General features: G+C 51.8%; 1 protein-coding gene and 1 long non-coding RNA gene across 9 annotated transcripts in view; one reads left to right on the top strand and one right to left on the bottom strand.

Moving 5' to 3' along the window:
* Ccdc88c (coiled-coil domain containing 88C) overlaps nt 1-17,035 on the top strand; it is a 117,833-nt gene that overhangs the window by 78,660 nt on the left and 22,138 nt on the right. For all 5 annotated transcript variants that reach the window (XR_381542.4, XM_006516188.3, XM_011244166.3 and 2 more), the window contains 9 exons: nt 2,061-2,245; nt 3,455-3,592; nt 4,784-5,845; nt 8,568-8,695; nt 9,457-9,583; nt 10,422-10,607; nt 11,534-11,695; nt 12,585-12,862; nt 14,923-15,066. Coding sequence is in view for 4 of the 5 variants with exons in the window: in XM_006516188.3 (XP_006516251.1) it covers nt 2,061-2,245; nt 3,455-3,592; nt 4,784-5,845; nt 8,568-8,695; nt 9,457-9,583; nt 10,422-10,607; nt 11,534-11,695; nt 12,585-12,862; nt 14,923-15,066 (2,410 nt within the window). In the remaining variant the exon portion in view is untranslated. The remainder of the gene's footprint in view (nt 1-2,060; nt 2,246-3,454; nt 3,593-4,783; nt 5,846-8,567; nt 8,696-9,456; nt 9,584-10,421; nt 10,608-11,533; nt 11,696-12,584; nt 12,863-14,922; nt 15,067-17,035) is intronic.
* A630072L19Rik lies at nt 6,472-12,588 on the bottom strand. 4 transcript variants are annotated; one of them, XR_003950128.1, is made up of 5 exons: nt 12,041-12,588; nt 8,340-11,941; nt 7,790-7,945; nt 7,426-7,489; nt 6,472-7,219 (listed from the first exon to the last, which is right to left on the bottom strand). It is a non-coding gene; the product is annotated as an RIKEN cDNA A630072L19 gene (long non-coding RNA). The 4 variants fall into 4 exon arrangements; XR_003950127.1 differs by lacking the exon at nt 12,041-12,588 and having other exon boundaries at nt 8,340-11,072; nt 11,498-11,559; XR_003950130.1 differs by lacking the exon at nt 12,041-12,588 and having other exon boundaries at nt 8,340-8,816; nt 10,959-11,534.

Raw genomic sequence — 17,035 nt, 5'->3', positions numbered from 1 at the left:
TCTTTGTCTAGGTTGAGGTCCCATGCATGTCATTTCCCACTTGCATGTTAGCTTGGCTGCTGGTGTTGTCCTGTTCAGGTCTTTTTAGGCAGCCATGATGCGGCTTCACGGTGTAGCTTCTGTGACATTTACTCCTGGCTCCTGCAACCAGTCTTCTCGCCCCCTCTTCTGCTGTGAACAATTCTGCAGGATTTATATTGTAAATATGTCAACTGGGCCTGGGCACCACCTGATCATTTGTTCTCTGAATTTGATTGGTTGAGGTTTTCTATAATAATCTCTGTTGCAAGGAGATGGGGAGTTTTTTTTTGATGGTGAGTCCTCTACAGGATAAGTCATTAGAAAGTGTGGTTGTAGGTTCTTCTTCAGGATCCATTATGGCTAGATTATTTTCTTTAGCTAACTGAGAGGAGGCCTCTGGAGCATCTCTGAGCCCGTGTTGATGCTAGAATTGGACATACTACGTTGTTGTCATGGACCCCTCCCACTATTTCCGTTGTGGCTTTAGGATAGTCTAGCCTGTCGGGTCTGTACTGTTGCTCTGATAGATGATATCACTGCAGAGGACACACTCCCCGGTCCTTATAGTTGCCCAAGGATCCAAACACATGCATCACACATAGCATTTGAACATGCGTTGATGCCTCTGCTGTGGACCTCAGTACCCTGTCAGAGCCCCTGGGTGATGCGTTAGAGTCAGGAGAGGACAGACAGACACCATCTTCAGCACAGGGTTGTAATGAACATTAATCGGGGTTTCTACCCCACCTTTGATCATTTAGTTCCCAAATAAAAGACACAAAACCTTTATTTTATAAGAAGCCTTAACAGCACTAGAGCTGGGCAGGTATCCACCCTCTATGCTATCTTGTCTACTTCCCTGTCAATAACCCTGAGATAAAACTTGCCACGTTCCATCTGGGCTGCTCGTACTCCAGCTGACCAACCCTCGTGGCCAGTTCTCACAGCCCCTTACCCATGGCATCTTCTCTCTCTTTGCTTTCAGCTCTCAGCTCTCCTCTCCTCTCCTCCTCATGGTCTTTGCCTCAGACCCCAAGTCTGGCAACCAAAGCTCCACCTACCTCTCTTCTGCCACCTACCTCTCTTCTGCCACCTACCTCTCTTCTGCCACCTACCTCTCTTCTGCCACCTACCTCTCTTCTGCCACCTACCTCTCTCTCTTCTGCCCGCTATAGGCAATAGGCATCTTTATTTAACTAAGGAGCAAGCTCACATAGCACCACATGGTTATGTGAGGATTTCTTTGTCCCTGAGGCAGTCAGATCTGGGGGGAGGGGAGGAGGGCCGTACTTAGGGTTACAATACAGAGCAACAGTGTGAACTCTGGGCAGACTAGGGCCTGAGGAATAGCCCTGACCGTTTCCTTAGGGTGTGTCAGGCCTACAAGTTCCTCTTGAGAAGCTCTGTGACTTAACCTGAAGCCTTGCGTCTGCTCGTAGGAGGGGAGTCTAGTGCTTGACTCCCAAGAAAGGGCTGGGTTGTTTAAAAGCAGAGTAGATGACTTTTAAAGCATTGAGCTCTCTCCAGTCTCACTGAGAAGTCTAAAGCGGCTGGCGTGTATGCTCTGACTTTCCTTCAGCATAATTGTGAACTTGGAAGAAATCTCTAATGTCAAGGTTTTAACCCAGACTGTCCAACAATGGGTATATACATACATACATACATACATACATGCCCAGCTTTTCTTTGCCCTCAGTCACCTGATCACTTTGCCCTCTCTGCCGAGCAGCGTAGATGCCCACTGCTCCTATAGTGAGCACAGAAAATGTCTGTGGCCCTTGAGTCAGTCAGGTGAGCAGTGTAGTGACCCAGGTCCCACAGTTGGCTCCCACAAGGTAATCTGGTTTCTCCTTAAGTTCTAGATTGATTGGGCCCCAATTCTGCCATCAGGGGACCTCACTGTTGGGTGCTGAAGCAGCAGTCCTACTGGGATGAGAATGGAGAGCAAGAGGGGAAGCCTAGCTCTCAGGTTCAGCTTATGTCAGAATGTGGAAGCAGGGTTCCCAAAATGCTAGACCCTAACGGACTCGGCCCTCCAGCCTCCAGGAAATCCTTCGTCTTTGAGCTGAATGAGTGCGCCTCCAGCCGCATCCTGAAGCTGGAGAAGGAGAACCAAAGCCTACAGAGCACCATCCAGGGTCTGCGGGACACGTCGCTGGCGCTGGAGGAGAGCAGCCTCAAGTATGGGGAGCTGGAGAAGGAGAACCAGCAGCTTAGCAAGAAGGTGACCTTCGGGGCCCTTAACATGTCTGCCGCCAGACTCTGAGGAGGGCAGTGGGGGTTGGAGGACAAGCCAGGAGGAAACCAGGCCCCAGGGACCCCACCTCTGCTGCTTTCTCTCCTCTGCGTGGGGTGTGGTGCACATTTCCTGCTGTGGAAAGGATTTCAGGGACCCACGTGGCTGCATTTACCTGCTCACCACTTACCCCACTTTAAGCACTGAGTGTCATGTGACAGCTCTGTCACGGGATTGCTCTGCCTTTAGAGGACAGCAGGAGATGCTCCTATCTCATGCCTTGTCTTTTAGAGCAAAGCAAAAATGGGAAAAGTGACCACATGATTTGTTCTCTTAGATCTCTGTGGTCGTAAGGCAGGGAATGTCTTTATAAATGGGCGCCCAGTCTTGTATAATATGAAAAAGAGCTGACATTGAAGAAAGGACCCTCCCACTCCATGGGTTCTCAGGCAGGAAAGCCTGGGGTATCTTTTTGCTGGGCTAGAGTCAGTGTGGGTCACCTCTGCCCTGTAGCCTATTCTCTGTATACCATGGAAGATATGGAGAACTCTTATGTAGGGAACTCGTGTTCTAGGAAGCTTGGGCACACTGGTGGGTTCCCCCATCAGAGCCTGGTGTTGGTAGGCGGTGATAGGAGGGAAATTGTCCAGACAGGACAATACATTCTGGCCTAGGGCAGCCGCAGTGGATGGTAGGAGGGAGTAGAGTGGGCAGAAGGGACAAGGCTTGATTGATGATGGGTTTACCTGGAGAGTGACAGGACCTGAGCAGCTGCACAAGGTCGCCAAACATAAGGAAGGGGAAGGGAACTCTACAGTCCTTGTTGGGAACGTGGCGCTAGGTGCTTTGGGTATGCGGTCTGACCCTGAGCAGAAGTGGAGGACGTCAAGGGGGGAAAAAGCAAGACATAGAGTAGATTGGACGTGCAGCACCCTGGGTAGCCTGGGACAGACACGGGGAGGCTGCTGCCCAGTGACTTCTCTTACCCCAGACAGAAAGTGCAGGTCATGTCAGGCCAATGACTGAGGGACTGAGGGAATACATTGCTGCAGAGAGACACTGGTACATTTTTTGTCCCCTCAAGGGCCTGTATAATTAATAACCTGGGCAGAGAAGGGTCTGTCTGTCTGTCTGTCTGTCTGAACACAGCTCATCTTGTTAGACTGATTGTCACAGGCTGGATCTTTACATCTGCAGATTGAAAAGTTACAAACGCAGCTGGAGAGAGAAAAGCAGAGTAACCAAGACCTGGAGACGCTGAGTGAGGAGCTGATCCGAGAGAAGGAACAGCTACAGAGTGGCATGGAGGCCCTGAAGGCGGACAGGGCCAGGCAGGTAGGCACAGCCATCCCCGTTGCACTCACACATGCCGGACGAGGAGCTGAGGAGGGTGGCTATGTCGCTGGGTAGTGTCCCCAGACAGCTCTGATTGTTCTGACTGGAAAGGAAGTAGGAGAGTTCCTGGCTGTGACAAACACCATGACTGCAATATAGAGGAAGAAAGATTGCACCTTACAGGTAGCAACAGCCTATCATTGAGGGATGTCGGGGAAGCAGGAACTTGAAGGCAGGCCTGCTTGGTACCCCACCCAGCATTACATCCAGGAAACACACACAGCAGCAATGGTGGAGGAGGATGCTTCTTCTCTGGCTTCCTCGGGCTCTTGCTTACTTAGCTTTCCTATATAGCTCAGGACTATCTGCATAGGGAATGATGCTGCCCACGGTGGACGAGGCCCTCTTACATCAATAAATAAGACAATCCCCAGAGGCCAATCTGATCTGGGTAGTCCCTCAATTGTGACTCTTCTCTGCTGGCTTGAGGCTGTGTCAGGTTGACAGTTAAAGCTAACTAGGACATGGGTGGAGGCTGCTAAACATTCTGCAGCACACAGGACAATGACTTACTTCCAAAAGCTGTTGGTGACAAGGGTGAGACCTTGGCACACCTGCAGGGTTCTGCTTGCTTCCAGCATCCGAAGCGTCAGGGTACTGATAAGTAGCTCAGGGGTGCCATCAGGAACCGGCCATTCTAAAGCCACTGGACATCTCCAAACTCTGGAGAGAAATAAGTGGAGAATAAAGAGCAAAGCTGGGTTATCCGGTATTTTAGTTTGTTAGCTTCTGTTGTAGATGATAAGAACTGGGGAGAGATCAGAGACAGCACTGTACATGCTGAGCACAGGTGGGCCCTGTCCGTGCAGCTCAGCGTGGAAGGTGCGTACCGCGCAGCAGGCTCGGGGATCTTTATGACCAGACGAGGTGAGGGCTGCTGGGTAGACGTGCAGGGCCTCTTTAGAGCCGTTGTGCAAGGTTGTTTGGGGCACTGATCACGAGGTTGAGAAGACACAGGAAGGGAGCAAGGCATAGAGAGCAGCAGCCTGTTCAGTGTGTCCTTCAGGAAGACACTGGGGGACACTAGAATGTGCCACAGCAGGAGGTCATGGAGGTGGGCAGGGTGTCCACTGGGTCCTGCTGACCACGACAGAGTGGAGTCTGGGTCATGCCTAATATGTTTGTTTATAGATAAAGGATCTGGAACAGGAGAAGGGCCACCTCCACCAGGCTGTGTGGTCCCTGCGGGAGAGGCCGCAGGTCAACAGCACGAAGGATGTGGAGAAGGAGAACAGAGCCCTCCACCAGGCTGTGACAGAGGCGGGCAGCAAGCTCAGCCAGCTGGAGTTGGAGAAGCAGCAGCTGCACAGAGACTTGGAGGAGGCCAAGGAGAAGGGAGAGCAGGCGGAGGCGCTGGAGAAGGAGCTGCACCGGCTGGAGAAGGAGAATGAGCAGCTGACCAAGGAGGTGACCTCCCTGAAGGCAGCCACTGAGAAGGTCGAGGCCCTGGAGCATCAGAGCCAGGGTCTGGAGCTGGAGAACCGCTCGCTGAGAAAGTCCCTGGACACCCTGCAGAACGTGTCTGTGCAGCTCGAGGGCCTGGAGAGGGACAAGCAGCAGCTGGGTCAGGAGAACCTAGAGCTGCGCAAGATGGTGGAGGCCATGCGCTTCACCAGCGCCAAGATGGCGCAGATTGAGACGGAGAACCGGCAGCTGGAGAGGGAGAAGGAGGAGCTGCGCAGGGACGTGGAGCTGCTCAAGACCTTGAGCAAGAAGTCGGAGCGGCTGGAGCTCAGCTACCAGAGCGTGAGCGCCGAGAACCTGCAGCTGCAGCACAGCTTGGAGAGCAGCACCCACAAGTCTCAGGCGCTGCAGAGGGAGCTGAGCCAGCTGGAGGCCGAGCGCCAGGCCCTGAGGCGAGACCTAGAGACTCTCCAGCTCACCCACAAGCAGCTGGAGGGGGCCGAGGAGGACAGGAAGGCCCTGGAGCAGGAGGTGGCCCAGCTGGAGAAGGACAAGAAACTGCTAGAGAAGGAGGCCAGACGCCTGTGGCAGCAGGTGGAGCTTAAGGACGCCATCCTGGATGACAGCGCTGCCAAGCTGTCGGCGGCCGAGAAGGAGAGCCGTGCGCTGGACAAGGAGCTGGCCCGCTGCCGGGACGTGGGCAGCAAGCTGAAGGAGCTGGAGAAGGACAACAGGGACCTCACCAAGCAAGTCACCATGCACACGAGGACGCTGACCACCCTGAGAGAGGTGAGCCTCGAGGTTGGGCAATGGCAACATGGGCCTGTTTTCAGGGGGCGGGGGGGAGGTTCAGGGAGATCTTGGTGTGTCCTCCTGAGATGTTTTCCCCTGGGCCTGAGCATGTGATAGTTAAAAGTCTGATGAGGCTGGGTGAGAGGCACTGGGGTGGTCTCACTGCTCACTGATGACCCTGTGGTAAGCATTTCCTCCTACTCTGTGCCCCCATGCTGGTGTCCCTCCACCCACAAAGGCTTGTGTCCCCACCCACCCCCGCCCCCCATGGACTCCCTGTAGACTGAATGCCGTAAGTAGAAGATGCGCTGAGCACACACACCTGATATCCTGCCCATAGGAAGCTTACTCAGCTCTCGGTGCCTGTGGTGTCCCCCCACCTCCCAGTGACTGATGGGCTCTAGCGCTCTGGCTTTGCCCAGCACTCAGAGCCAGCATTGAGCCATGTATATTTGCTAGCCTGGGGTAAAACTAAGATTCCCAGAAATTAACTAAAAAGTCAAAAGAACCCCAAGACAATCACGCGCCAGAAGACTGCTCCATTCCAGACCACAATGGTCAAGCTATTGGGTTTTTCCTTTTAATTACATTTTCCAGTCTTCCCACATGAAGCAGATTTCGGGTTTTGGGTCATGGTTTTCTTTTCTTCCATTTATTTATTTACTTTTGTATGTGTGTGTCTGTAGGCATGTGTGAGAGGGAGTCTTTTCTGTCGTCCCAACATTTGGGTTCTGGTTGCCAGGCTTGTCAGCAAATGCCCTTGGCTGCAGAGTCACTGTCCCCACAGTGAACAGGTTTGAAAGCCAAGATACTAAAGCCTACAGATTTACTTTGCTAATTATAGGCCCCTTAGATTGTTTCCAGTATTCCCCGCTGTTTTGTTTGGGGCTTGGGGTCTTTTTCTTCCTCTTTGGTGTTGAGGATTGAGAACACGCAGTCTTGAGCATGCTCTCTGAGCAGCGTCCCCAGCTCTTCCCGCTTCAGTGGTCTTGGACATCCTTGGACACATCAGGCACTTTGTAAAGGACGTGTTCCTGGAACTGGAGCAATGGGACCAAAGTGTGTGACCATTTAGCCTGTGGCATCCTGTGCTTCCCTGGTGTCTCTTTGGATTGTCGGGTGCTTGTTTACGGTATAGCTCTAGAGGACAGCATTAGCGTCTGGGTGGTCCAACCTGCAGGTTTTGTCTCAGCCTATGTTCCAGGAGTCTTCCGCTCACTGATTCAGGTACCAGGCTCCTTCCAGCTTGTGATTAAACCATCCCATAGCGGAGCGTCCTGGCTCCTCAGCACATGGCAGTAGAGGATCAAGGGAGAGAGATGATGATGCTCTCTGGAGCTCAGCCTAAGGCGACTACAGGCTGCTATGTGCCTGGTGAGAGAAGGAAAGCGATTTCAAAGTGAGCCCAGAGCCGTGACAAAAGGCAGCTGTTGGTGTAGGTGAGCCAGGGAGGGGCTGAAGCCCTACGTGCCACCCACAGTCCATGTCTGTAGAGTGTTGGCAGTGTGGGCTGTGATGCAGTCACCACCTACCCAAGGACCTCCAGAGCTTGTTACAGAGATGCACTTGCCACTCACCACAGTCTGGACAGCAGTCTGCCATCTGTCCTGGGATTTACCAATCCAGGGTGCTATCCTGCTCCTGTTTTTTATTTTGAAAACAGAATCTTGCTCAGGCTAGTCTGGGATTCTCTATATAGCCCGGGCTACCCTTGAACTCTTGATCTTCCTGTCTCAGTCTCCTGAATGCCCACCTCCAAAGGGCTTTGACCTAGAACTCCTCCATCGCAGCACTAGGTATGGGTGGTGGCCATGGCAGGTTAGAAGGCTGTCAGAACCAAACCCATGCCAGTGCCCCTCTGCTTGGTGCAGATTCATGCAGACCCATGATATTCTAACCCTAACCCTTGCCAGAGCTGCCTACTCGGCACCAGCTACTAACCTGTCTGGAAAATTGCACGGTGGGGGTACTATTCTGCATATGATTTGGTCGGAGGGATATCTGTGCCTCAGGCAGGAGGTAATAGCTCCCCCCAGCGAGCTTGAGGATGGAAGCCAAGGGGACCGTGGAGATGAACTCGACCTCATCGTCCGGATTCTGAAAGGTTAACCAAAGCCAGGCTTTAAAATAAACTCTTCCAGCATGGAGATGGTGGCTTGGATGGAAGCGTGCTTGCCTAGTAGCCATGAAGCCCTCCCTCAGTTAGAATCCCAGCACAGAATCAGGCATGGTGGTACATGTTTGTAATACTAGTACTTGGAGGTAGAGGCAGGAAGATTTGAAGTTCAGGTTTATCCTCAATTACACAGCAAGTCCAAGGTCACCCTGAGTTACCTTAGACTCTATCTCAAAAAAAAAAAAAAAGAAATAACAGTAACAACATCTCCTTTCTTTATATTCAATTACTTGTTAAATGTATAATTTTAAAATGTCAGTCATATTAGTAGAAATAATACTTGCTGCTAAAAGCCATCATAACAGTATTTCTGACCCGTTTTGAAGAGCACTCCGGTTCTGTTCTCTGTTGCCACGTGGTCCGTTGTTCACAGCACAGGAGGGCTGGGAAAGGCTGTTCACCCCTTTCTTTTGGTGGAGCATTCTGGAGTTGACCACACCATCAGCCAGCCTGCTTGCCTGAAACATCTGAAACCAACAGGTTTGGGGAAGAGATGGCTCAAAGCTGTGACTCCCATCCACAGTGGTGTTTCCTGTCTTGCAGGACCTGGTGCTGGAGAAGTTGAAGAGCCAGCAGCTAAGCAGCGAGCTGGACAAGCTGAGCCAGGAGCTGGAGAAGGTCGGCCTCAGCAAGGACCTGTTGCTGCAGGAGGATGACGGTCACGGTGACGGGTAAGGACGGCGGGCACCTTGCATTACCTACCGCTCTGCTCTGATGAGGCTGAACTTCTGGGTCACTGTGTGGCTCGACTCCGTGTCTGTCCTAGGCGGCTCAGGTCTTGGCCCTAGGAGTCTCAGGAGATATGGAAGGAGATTGTTTTGTGTGATAAAAAGACTATGTGTGGTTCTGGCCAATAACCCCAGGGCCTCCTGCGTGTGTGACAGGCTCCAGACTGACCTGCACCCAGCCACAGGAAGAGCCACTTCTCTTTTTAATTCGATGTTTGCAGTTTTTCCCAGCTCTGCTTTCCTTGAACAGCATGGCTTTTCAAAGAAATCTAGTATTGGCAACCCTTTTCTGGATTTGTAGCCAACAAGATTCACATGCCTGCTTTGACATGTTTGTTGCAGTGGGAAGGCTGCAGGCCTGCCACACGCCTGGTCTTGTGACCCTGGACCGAGATCTGGGGTTTTCTGAGATGGAGTCTCCCTGTCTGTAAAGTGTTTGTGAAAGAACACTTCTTTAAGAGGTGGCTGTAACATGGAGTCATAGTATTTTGTGTGATGGTGTTACAGATGTGTCAGCTGAAGAAACAGCCTCTTCTCCCACCCCCTGTAAGGGGTCTAGGCAATGGGTTTGGCTCCCAGGGTCCCTGGGACACCTTCTGCTGGTGGCAGATAAAACCAGCTTAGTGGGAAGATGACCACAGGGAGATGGGATTAGAGGTGAAGGGGATGAAGACTGTACTATTATTGTCTCTTTATGTTGTCAGAAAAGGCAAAACCGAATCAGCCTTGAAAACAACACTGGCTATGAAAGAAGAAAAGATTGTGTTTTTGGAGGCACAGGTGGAAGAGAAAGAGAGCTTGAGTCGCCAACTCCAGATTGAGCTGCAGATGGTAAGGGCCAGGCTGAGGTCATACCCTCCCCAGAGCTACCAAGAGCAGTGCTTTGGACAGATGACGAGATGTAGGATCCTGAGGGTGCCAACCTCAGGGTATAGGGGCACACACGAGCCAGATACATAGTGGGGAGGAAGCAGATACACAGTGAGTGGGCTCAGGGCAGTCCCACACTTCCAGGTCAAGAACAGGCACATAAGAAAGTCGAGAGGACCAAGTAAAGACCTGCAGGCTCCGCAGGCCCCTTGGATGAGACAGGACCTTCATGAATATATGTCAGCTCTTAGGCACATACAAGTACATGTTGAGAACATGAACACATGTGCACACGCTATATACATATAGACATGCTTTTCTCACACTTTCCACGCATGTCAATAAGGTGGTTTACACACGCGCACACTTTTGTGTGCATCCCAGTCTCCATCTATGGGTGGACTCGTATATGGTTTCCCTTTTTTGAACATGTGGCACATGCCCTGGTTACAGAGTTATTTGGGATCTGAAGTCAGACAGAGGCAGAGCTGGCAAGGCCTCTGTGAGATGTATGACTGACTGATTGTGCCTGGTTTGCCTCTATTGTGTGGCATAGACTGGAGGCTCAGGCAACCAATAAGAGCTGTAGACATGTAACTAAGGTGGGGCCTGAGGCAGGCATGAGTTCACATCCCCACCTTTCCTTTTTTGGGGGAGGAACACATGGCCCATCCCTCCTCGGGGGGGGGGGGTGCGTGGGTGGGTGTCTGAGACTCTGTGAGGGGTCCCTCCCTACCCACTCCTGGGGTTCCTGCGCGGCTCCTTCCCACCTGAGTCTGCTTTTCAACATGGCCTGCAGATAAAGAAAGAACATGAGCAGCTGAGGCAGACCCAAGAGGGTGGAGACAAGGCACAGAACGCACTGAAGCGCCCTCCGGGCAAGGTCACCAGTCACCAAGAGAAGGAGGCCTGGGAGCCCAGCCATAAAGAGGCCACCATGGAGCTACTCCGTGTGAAGGACCGGGCCATCGAGCTGGAGCGCAGTGTGAGTGGGCTGCCCGCAAAGTGACCACACTGTTTGCAGGTGTCCCAGTATAGCAGACTGTCACTGCTGAGTTGTCCTGGCCCAGGGGGAGCACACCCAGTCTCCCGGGCTGAAGCCTACCTGCTGTGACACGCCCAGAGCAGATCCACCAGCCTCATCCCCATCGTGTTGGGTTTTCCAGAGCTGCATCCCAGCCTCTCCTCCCAAGCTGTATCTAAGCAAAGCTTTATTGACATGCAGCCGCACCTTTTATATTTGCACGTGCTCTGGCTGCTTTCCCACTGCCAGGGCAGGGGCAGCTTTCGTCGTTGGGACAGAGATAATGTGGCCACCAGACCTGAGAGTACTTACTCTTGGCCCTTATCAGAAAAAGGTCTCCAGTGCATGCTAAGTCCTCCAGTTCTGTTTGTTTCACAGCAGTGACTTCATGAAGTCCATCCCGATGATTCTCAATGGACAAGAGAGCTGAGACAACATTAGAGGCTTTCGCCAAGGCATGCTGATGAGGGGTAGCACCAGCCCGGGCCCTGCCTCTTAGCCTGATCAGTGGCGTAATAGATACGGCCTTTGTTAGTTTCCTGTTCCACTCGCTGTCTCAGGGATATGGACAGCTAGTGATGAGGGCTTGAGCTCTGTAGTCAGTGGGGGGAGTGGCTTCAGCTCACAGAAAAGTACTTTTGGGGTATTCCACACCAAAGGAAACAAAGGGACTCATGTAAGTGGCATTCGTGCCTGTATGCCCCAGGGCCCAGGCAGTAGTCCCTATATTGTCTCTGTAAATTCTATTCATTGTCCTTTTCCAAGACAGAAACTATTAACTTCCCGTACCTGAAGACCCCCAGCTACCTCTGCCCTTGAAGGTTCAGTAAAACCCCAGGCCCTATGCTCACCATGCTGTGTGTAACTGGCGCGTGCTTCTCCCCTAGAACGCAGCTCTTCAGGCCGAGAGGCAGCTGCTGAAGGAGCAACTACAGCACTTGGAGACTCAGAACGTGTCCTTCAGCAGCCAGATCCTGACCCTACAGAAGCAGAGCGCCTTCCTGCAAGAGCACACCACCACGCTGCAGACCCAGACTGCGAAGCTGCAGGTAGCAGGACGCTAATGGTGCCTCGTGGGAGCTGCAAGGCCAGGCAGGGGGACCTGGAGACAGGCTGGTTGCTAAGAGGCTTACTGTATACCGTAGATGTATACAGTCTCTTTTTAAGCTTGGTGGAACAGTTTCTGTGCAGTATACCTGTATTATGCTGATAGAGGGCAAATGAGGCTGTGACCTGGCTTCCCTCTGCTGGAAGCAGCCAGCAGGGCCAGCCCCTCAGTCTGCTTATCCTGTGGTCTATAGGTGATGGGGAAATGAAAAATTATTCATTAATGTAATTTCTGGGAAAAGTTGGAAAGTTACATATGGGGCAGAGACAATAAACAGGAAACTTACTTGGCAGAGAAGTTGGGTTTGTTTTGTTAAAATAAGAAAATAGGATGTTGGTTTGTTACTTTGTTTTGGAAAAAGTCTTTGTCTGGTTTTAATATAAGAGCAGTTCTGGCCCCTGTTCAGTTTTTAATGTCTTGGGGTTGTGTTAGAATACTTTAAAAACTCAGGTGGTCAGATGTGGCCCGTTAATAAAAGTGCTTAGCATGTACACAAGGTCCTTGGTTCAGGCCCCAACAGCACAAAAATAAATATGTAAAAATCAATTGGTTGACAGTATTATCTGGTACTCAAGAAAATAGGCTTTAAAAATAATCAGTAATGACATGCAAGGGGCTCACGTAGACGGAGGACATGATTTCTGGAGTTGGCTCAGGATGATATCCTTCTCGCAGCCAGCGTTTTGCCATGTTGGCCCCACTTCCTAAGCCAAGTCCTCAAGTTCCGGTAGCACTGTCCCCGGCTGGCCTGCCTTGAGGTCCCTCTGAGGCTGGCTGTTGCTGGTCATCCTCGGCCTGATCACTCGCAGGGCTCTCTGCTCTCCCTCCAGGTGGAGAATTCCACACTGAGTTCCCAGAACGCAGCGCTCAGTGCACAGTACACGGTGTTGCAGAGCCAGCAGGCTGCCAAGGAGGCCGAGCACGAGGGTCTGCAGCAGCAGCAGGAGCAGCTGGCAGCCGTCTATGAAGCCCTGCTGCAGGACCACAAGCACCTGGGCACCCTGTACGAGTGCCAGTCCTCAGAGTATGAGGCCCTCATCCGCCAGCACAGCTGCCTGAAGACGCTGCACAGGAACCTGGAGCTGGAGCACAAGGAGCTGGGGGAGAGGTGAGAGGTGGGGGGGGGCCTGGAGGCAAGGGAGGCCGAGGCTGGGGACAGGCAGGCTGGTGTGGGGAGACGGCCTGTGGTGGAGGCAGCTGCTGTGTTGAGCCCCTTAGGCTGTCACAGAGCTTGTGGTACTTTCCTAAGGGCCAAGTGCATCTCGTCTCTCCCCCACATTTCCTCTTGGCAGGCTGCTCTGCATTGTTGCTTGCACCTGAGCTTTCTCAAGGGAAGGAAATAGAGCCTTTAGCAACTTCTGCTTCCTTTTTGTTTGTCCAGCTGGGGATTGTGGCAGGGGACACTGGGGCCAAGGAGTGCCATGGCCCACGCTGGTTCTGGGTGGCCCAGTGTAGACACTTGGAGACCTATTCTCTAAGAATGCTTTCTCCTTCCTCCTCCGTCTGACCTACACCCTTGGGAAAATTCTGGCTACCATTGTGCAGGGTTGTGTTTATCCACACTTCAGAATCCCTTTTCCAAGTCTGAGGCTAGAATGCTTGCTTAAAGGAGGGGGCGGGGCGGGGGGACCAACCCAAATCCTCCCATTATGTTAAGTATTTAACGTGTACAACAAAACACAGAGTAACCCCACACCTCTGATCTCAGCACAGTTGGAAGGTCGAGAGAGGGAGGGAGGGAGCTGAGCCCTCAGCTGCCCCCCCCAGATGCCCACACTACCTTCATCCTTTAATCCACACCAGGTGCTTTTCTTTCTTTTTTTTTTAAAGGTATACTTTGCATATGTTGAAAAATACTATGTGCTAACTTTTCACCATAGCATCCCAGGTCCTGGGATGTGTGTCCTTGATTCACTCACTGTTGGCTGAGCTCCTGTGTCGTTGATTCACCCACTGTTGGCTGAGCTCCTGCCCATGCACCGAGGGTTCTAGATCCCTGAGCGCACATACTGAGGGTCCAAAGTCCTGTCTTGTCAGCTACTTAGTGTCCTTGGCTGGACATAGCTGGAGGCTCCTTCCGTCTGTGCACTGGGCTGTGAGTGTCTGTCACACAGCACTGAGTAAAGTCTGAGTTCTCATCTGCTACCTAACTGGACTCCTGCCATAAACTTACTGTCTTGTCAAAGGCTCAGTGGTAGTAAGCCAGACCCCAAAAGCCTGTGGGCTGAGTGTGCCCTGCTGAAGTGCCACACGGGGAGCAGGGATTAGGCAGGCAGCCCTGCTGGTCAGTCTGTGGCCTTTATTTGTCAACCTCCATGATTCCCCCACAATCACTAACTTAGGTGGAAGCCCGACGGTTCTCTCATCTCATCCCCCACCATGATGGGGCCACCTCTGCACTTTGGCCATTAAGTGACTTTCCTACTTGGGGCTCCAGTGAGATGATCCAGGTGCAGCTGATGTGGAGGGTGGGACTAGAGAAGAGACTGGAGACCCCAACCGTGCTACTGCTATGAACTCAGAAGAGAAGTGGGGGAGGGGGGAGGGAGCAGATTTCTGAGCAGGATGATTGAGGAACCTGCCTCAGGCCTCTCCTCTCACTGACTTGGAGAGTCTAGGGTGACAGTCAGGGTTTGTCACTTTTCTACCCTTGTGCTATGCTGCCCCCCAGTGGCAGCTGTGCAACCTGCAAGGATTGAGTGAGAAAGAAAATTCATCATGGCAGGGAGGTCTCACCCACCCACTCCCAATGCCAGGAACAGATATGTGGGCTCCCATACAGGAGGGTGTGAGGGGGGATTAGCTGCTTCATACACGGAATTTAGCTGTTTATTCTGTGGTTTCCTTTAGATCTACTGGTTCTTAATGAGCCACTTTGTAGCACAAGTCTCTAAAAGGTGTAGAGTAAAACCCTAATGCTCTCGGGCGGCCTACAAAAGGAGACAGGCCATGACAGGGAATAGAAGATGAACCTGACACTGGGGGAGCCAGTGATGGACGACCCCACTCTGGCAACATTTCTCTTGCTTCCCTGCCGTCCAGCCTCTCACCTCTCCCCAGAGAAAAGGTTTCAGAGGAATCCCCCCTCTTTCTGAGAGGGTATGTTCCAGTTTCCCGGAGTGTGAGTTGCTTGTGGTAGATAAAGCCTGGCCATGCTTCCGCCACTAGGCACGGAGACTTACAGCAGCGTAAGGCAGAGCTGGAGGAGCTGGAGAAAGTACTGAGCACCGAGCGGGAGGCACTTGAGCGGGAGCAGAAGACCAACGCCATTGCCACGAGCGAGAACCAGAGGCTTCGAGGAGAGCTGGACAGGTGAGCACAGGGGCAGGCACGCCCAGCCCTGGCAGTAGTGGGGGTGACATCAATAGCTCGTCCAGACCAGGCCTCTCTGAAAACCACTAGTGGAGGCTGGTGAACTCCTGGTCACGTGTTCTTATGAACTGCATGATTTTGGCTAGGGAAGGAGTGGAGGGCTGTGCTGGCGCGGGCTAGGTGGTGGTACTCAGCCAGTCCAAGGAAGGGATGGGTCATGTATCTGGGTAGGCATAGTCCCCTTCGGATGTGAGCCCAGCCCCCAGGAGCCACTGTGGTCTTCCTTAGTCAACAGATGCAGCCACTCACTAGGGCTTCATTGTAACCAGAATCTCATTCCTATTTGTGGATCTTTTGTAGACATGCAGAGCTCGCAGGATATTTGTGTCATCAGGTTCATCCAGCTGCCTTGTTACATCCCTCCCCTTACGAACAGGATCTGGTCCGTGCAGGTCTTTAGTGTTTAGTGTAGAGTCCTTATCTTGCTGTGTAAAACAGCCCTGGGGCACAGTGCTCTGGTGTAGTCAGTGTCTCTGAATACAGAATAGCAGAGAAAAAAACCTGTGTCAGATAAGCTTCCCTTGCCTGGAGGCTGGCTCGAGGCTGTTACATAAAGCGCCTTGGAGCAGGCACTCACCCAAAACTGCATTGTAAACCAAGGAGAGCCCGGTGTTCTCCCTAGGAGCAAAGTTCAGTGTCCACCAATTCCATGTTTGCAGCAATTTAATAGATCTGGACTGCTGGCTGCCGCCCCTTCCTGTTGTAGAGATGAGGAAATCTGGTAGCTCAGAGATCAGGTAACACTCAAGGTGAAACCTTTGGTTAACAAGAGCCAGAACTGAGTCCAGACCTTGTATTGTTTCAAGTCCGATTGGGGGAAACACTGCTTCCTTCCACGTCCTGGTGTTCCTTTATCCTAGCAAAGGGGCCCTGGCAAGCATTTAGGGAAATGCTGCCCCCTCGGGTGCACAGGCTGTGATTCGGAGCATTTGGACGGTCACAAACACTGTGACCTGTAATGGACAGAATTTGGCCACCTTGGGATCAGGTCATTCCTGTTTCCACTCTGTGAGGCCAGGTACCTCATATGCAGCTGGGGTTTTTAAGATTTACTTCTGTGTTTTAATAATTGTGTGTATCTGTGCGTGGGTGTGTGCACATGAGTGCAGCTACCCGTGGAGGCAGAGATGGCAGCTCTTCCTCTAGCTGGAGTTTATAGTTAGTGTGAGGTCCCTGCAGGGGTGTGGGAATCAGGCCCTGTGCAAGAGCTGCACGTGCTCTTAACTACTGAGCCGTCTCTCCAGCCTGAGAGTCAAGTTTTTGGAAAGCTAGCTGAATTATGAGAGTTAGGACGGCAATAATTGTATTGTTGTAGGTTTACATAGTCCCTTACCTACACATCCCATTTTATAATCTCAGGAGTTAGAAAGCCCCACCGAGTTGGGCACAGCATTTTTTTTATTTTATTTTTTTTTCAGTGACTAACTCCATATGTTTTCTTACAAAAGCGTAATTAATTATGAGTGCATCAGACCTGATTATTTAGGTAGGTTTCCAATTGGTTACCACCGAGGTGCTCGCACCACTATTACACTTGTAAGATTATCAGGCTGTGCTGGTGGCTGATGTGGTTCATGGGCATCACGGCTGGGTGGGACTGTTGGGCACAGCATTTTAGAGAAAAAAAAAATTCTCTGTTTTTCTTTTATTAGCACAGCTTTTTGTTTGTTTTGTTTTGTCTTTCACTTATACCAGAACGCCTAAACTATAATGTAAAAGGCCATGTCTTTTACAATAGGCTGAGATGTCTTCTTCGTTTCAGTAGACATGAGCAAAACGGCCTGGGTTCGAGTGTAGCTGCCTAGGTTAGCTCCTGGGACTGGATGAGCCAGTGGTTGGTGACACAGAGCTGGGTCACGCTGGCTGTTACGGGAGGCAAAGCTCCTCAGATAATCCCTCTGTACAGAGA

Source organism: Mus musculus, chromosome 12 (genome assembly GCF_000001635.26).
Source record: "Mus musculus strain C57BL/6J chromosome 12, GRCm38.p6 C57BL/6J".
NCBI classification, from domain to species: Eukaryota; Metazoa; Chordata; class Mammalia; order Rodentia; family Muridae; genus Mus; species Mus musculus.
This window is presented reverse-complemented; position numbering and strand designations above follow the sequence as displayed.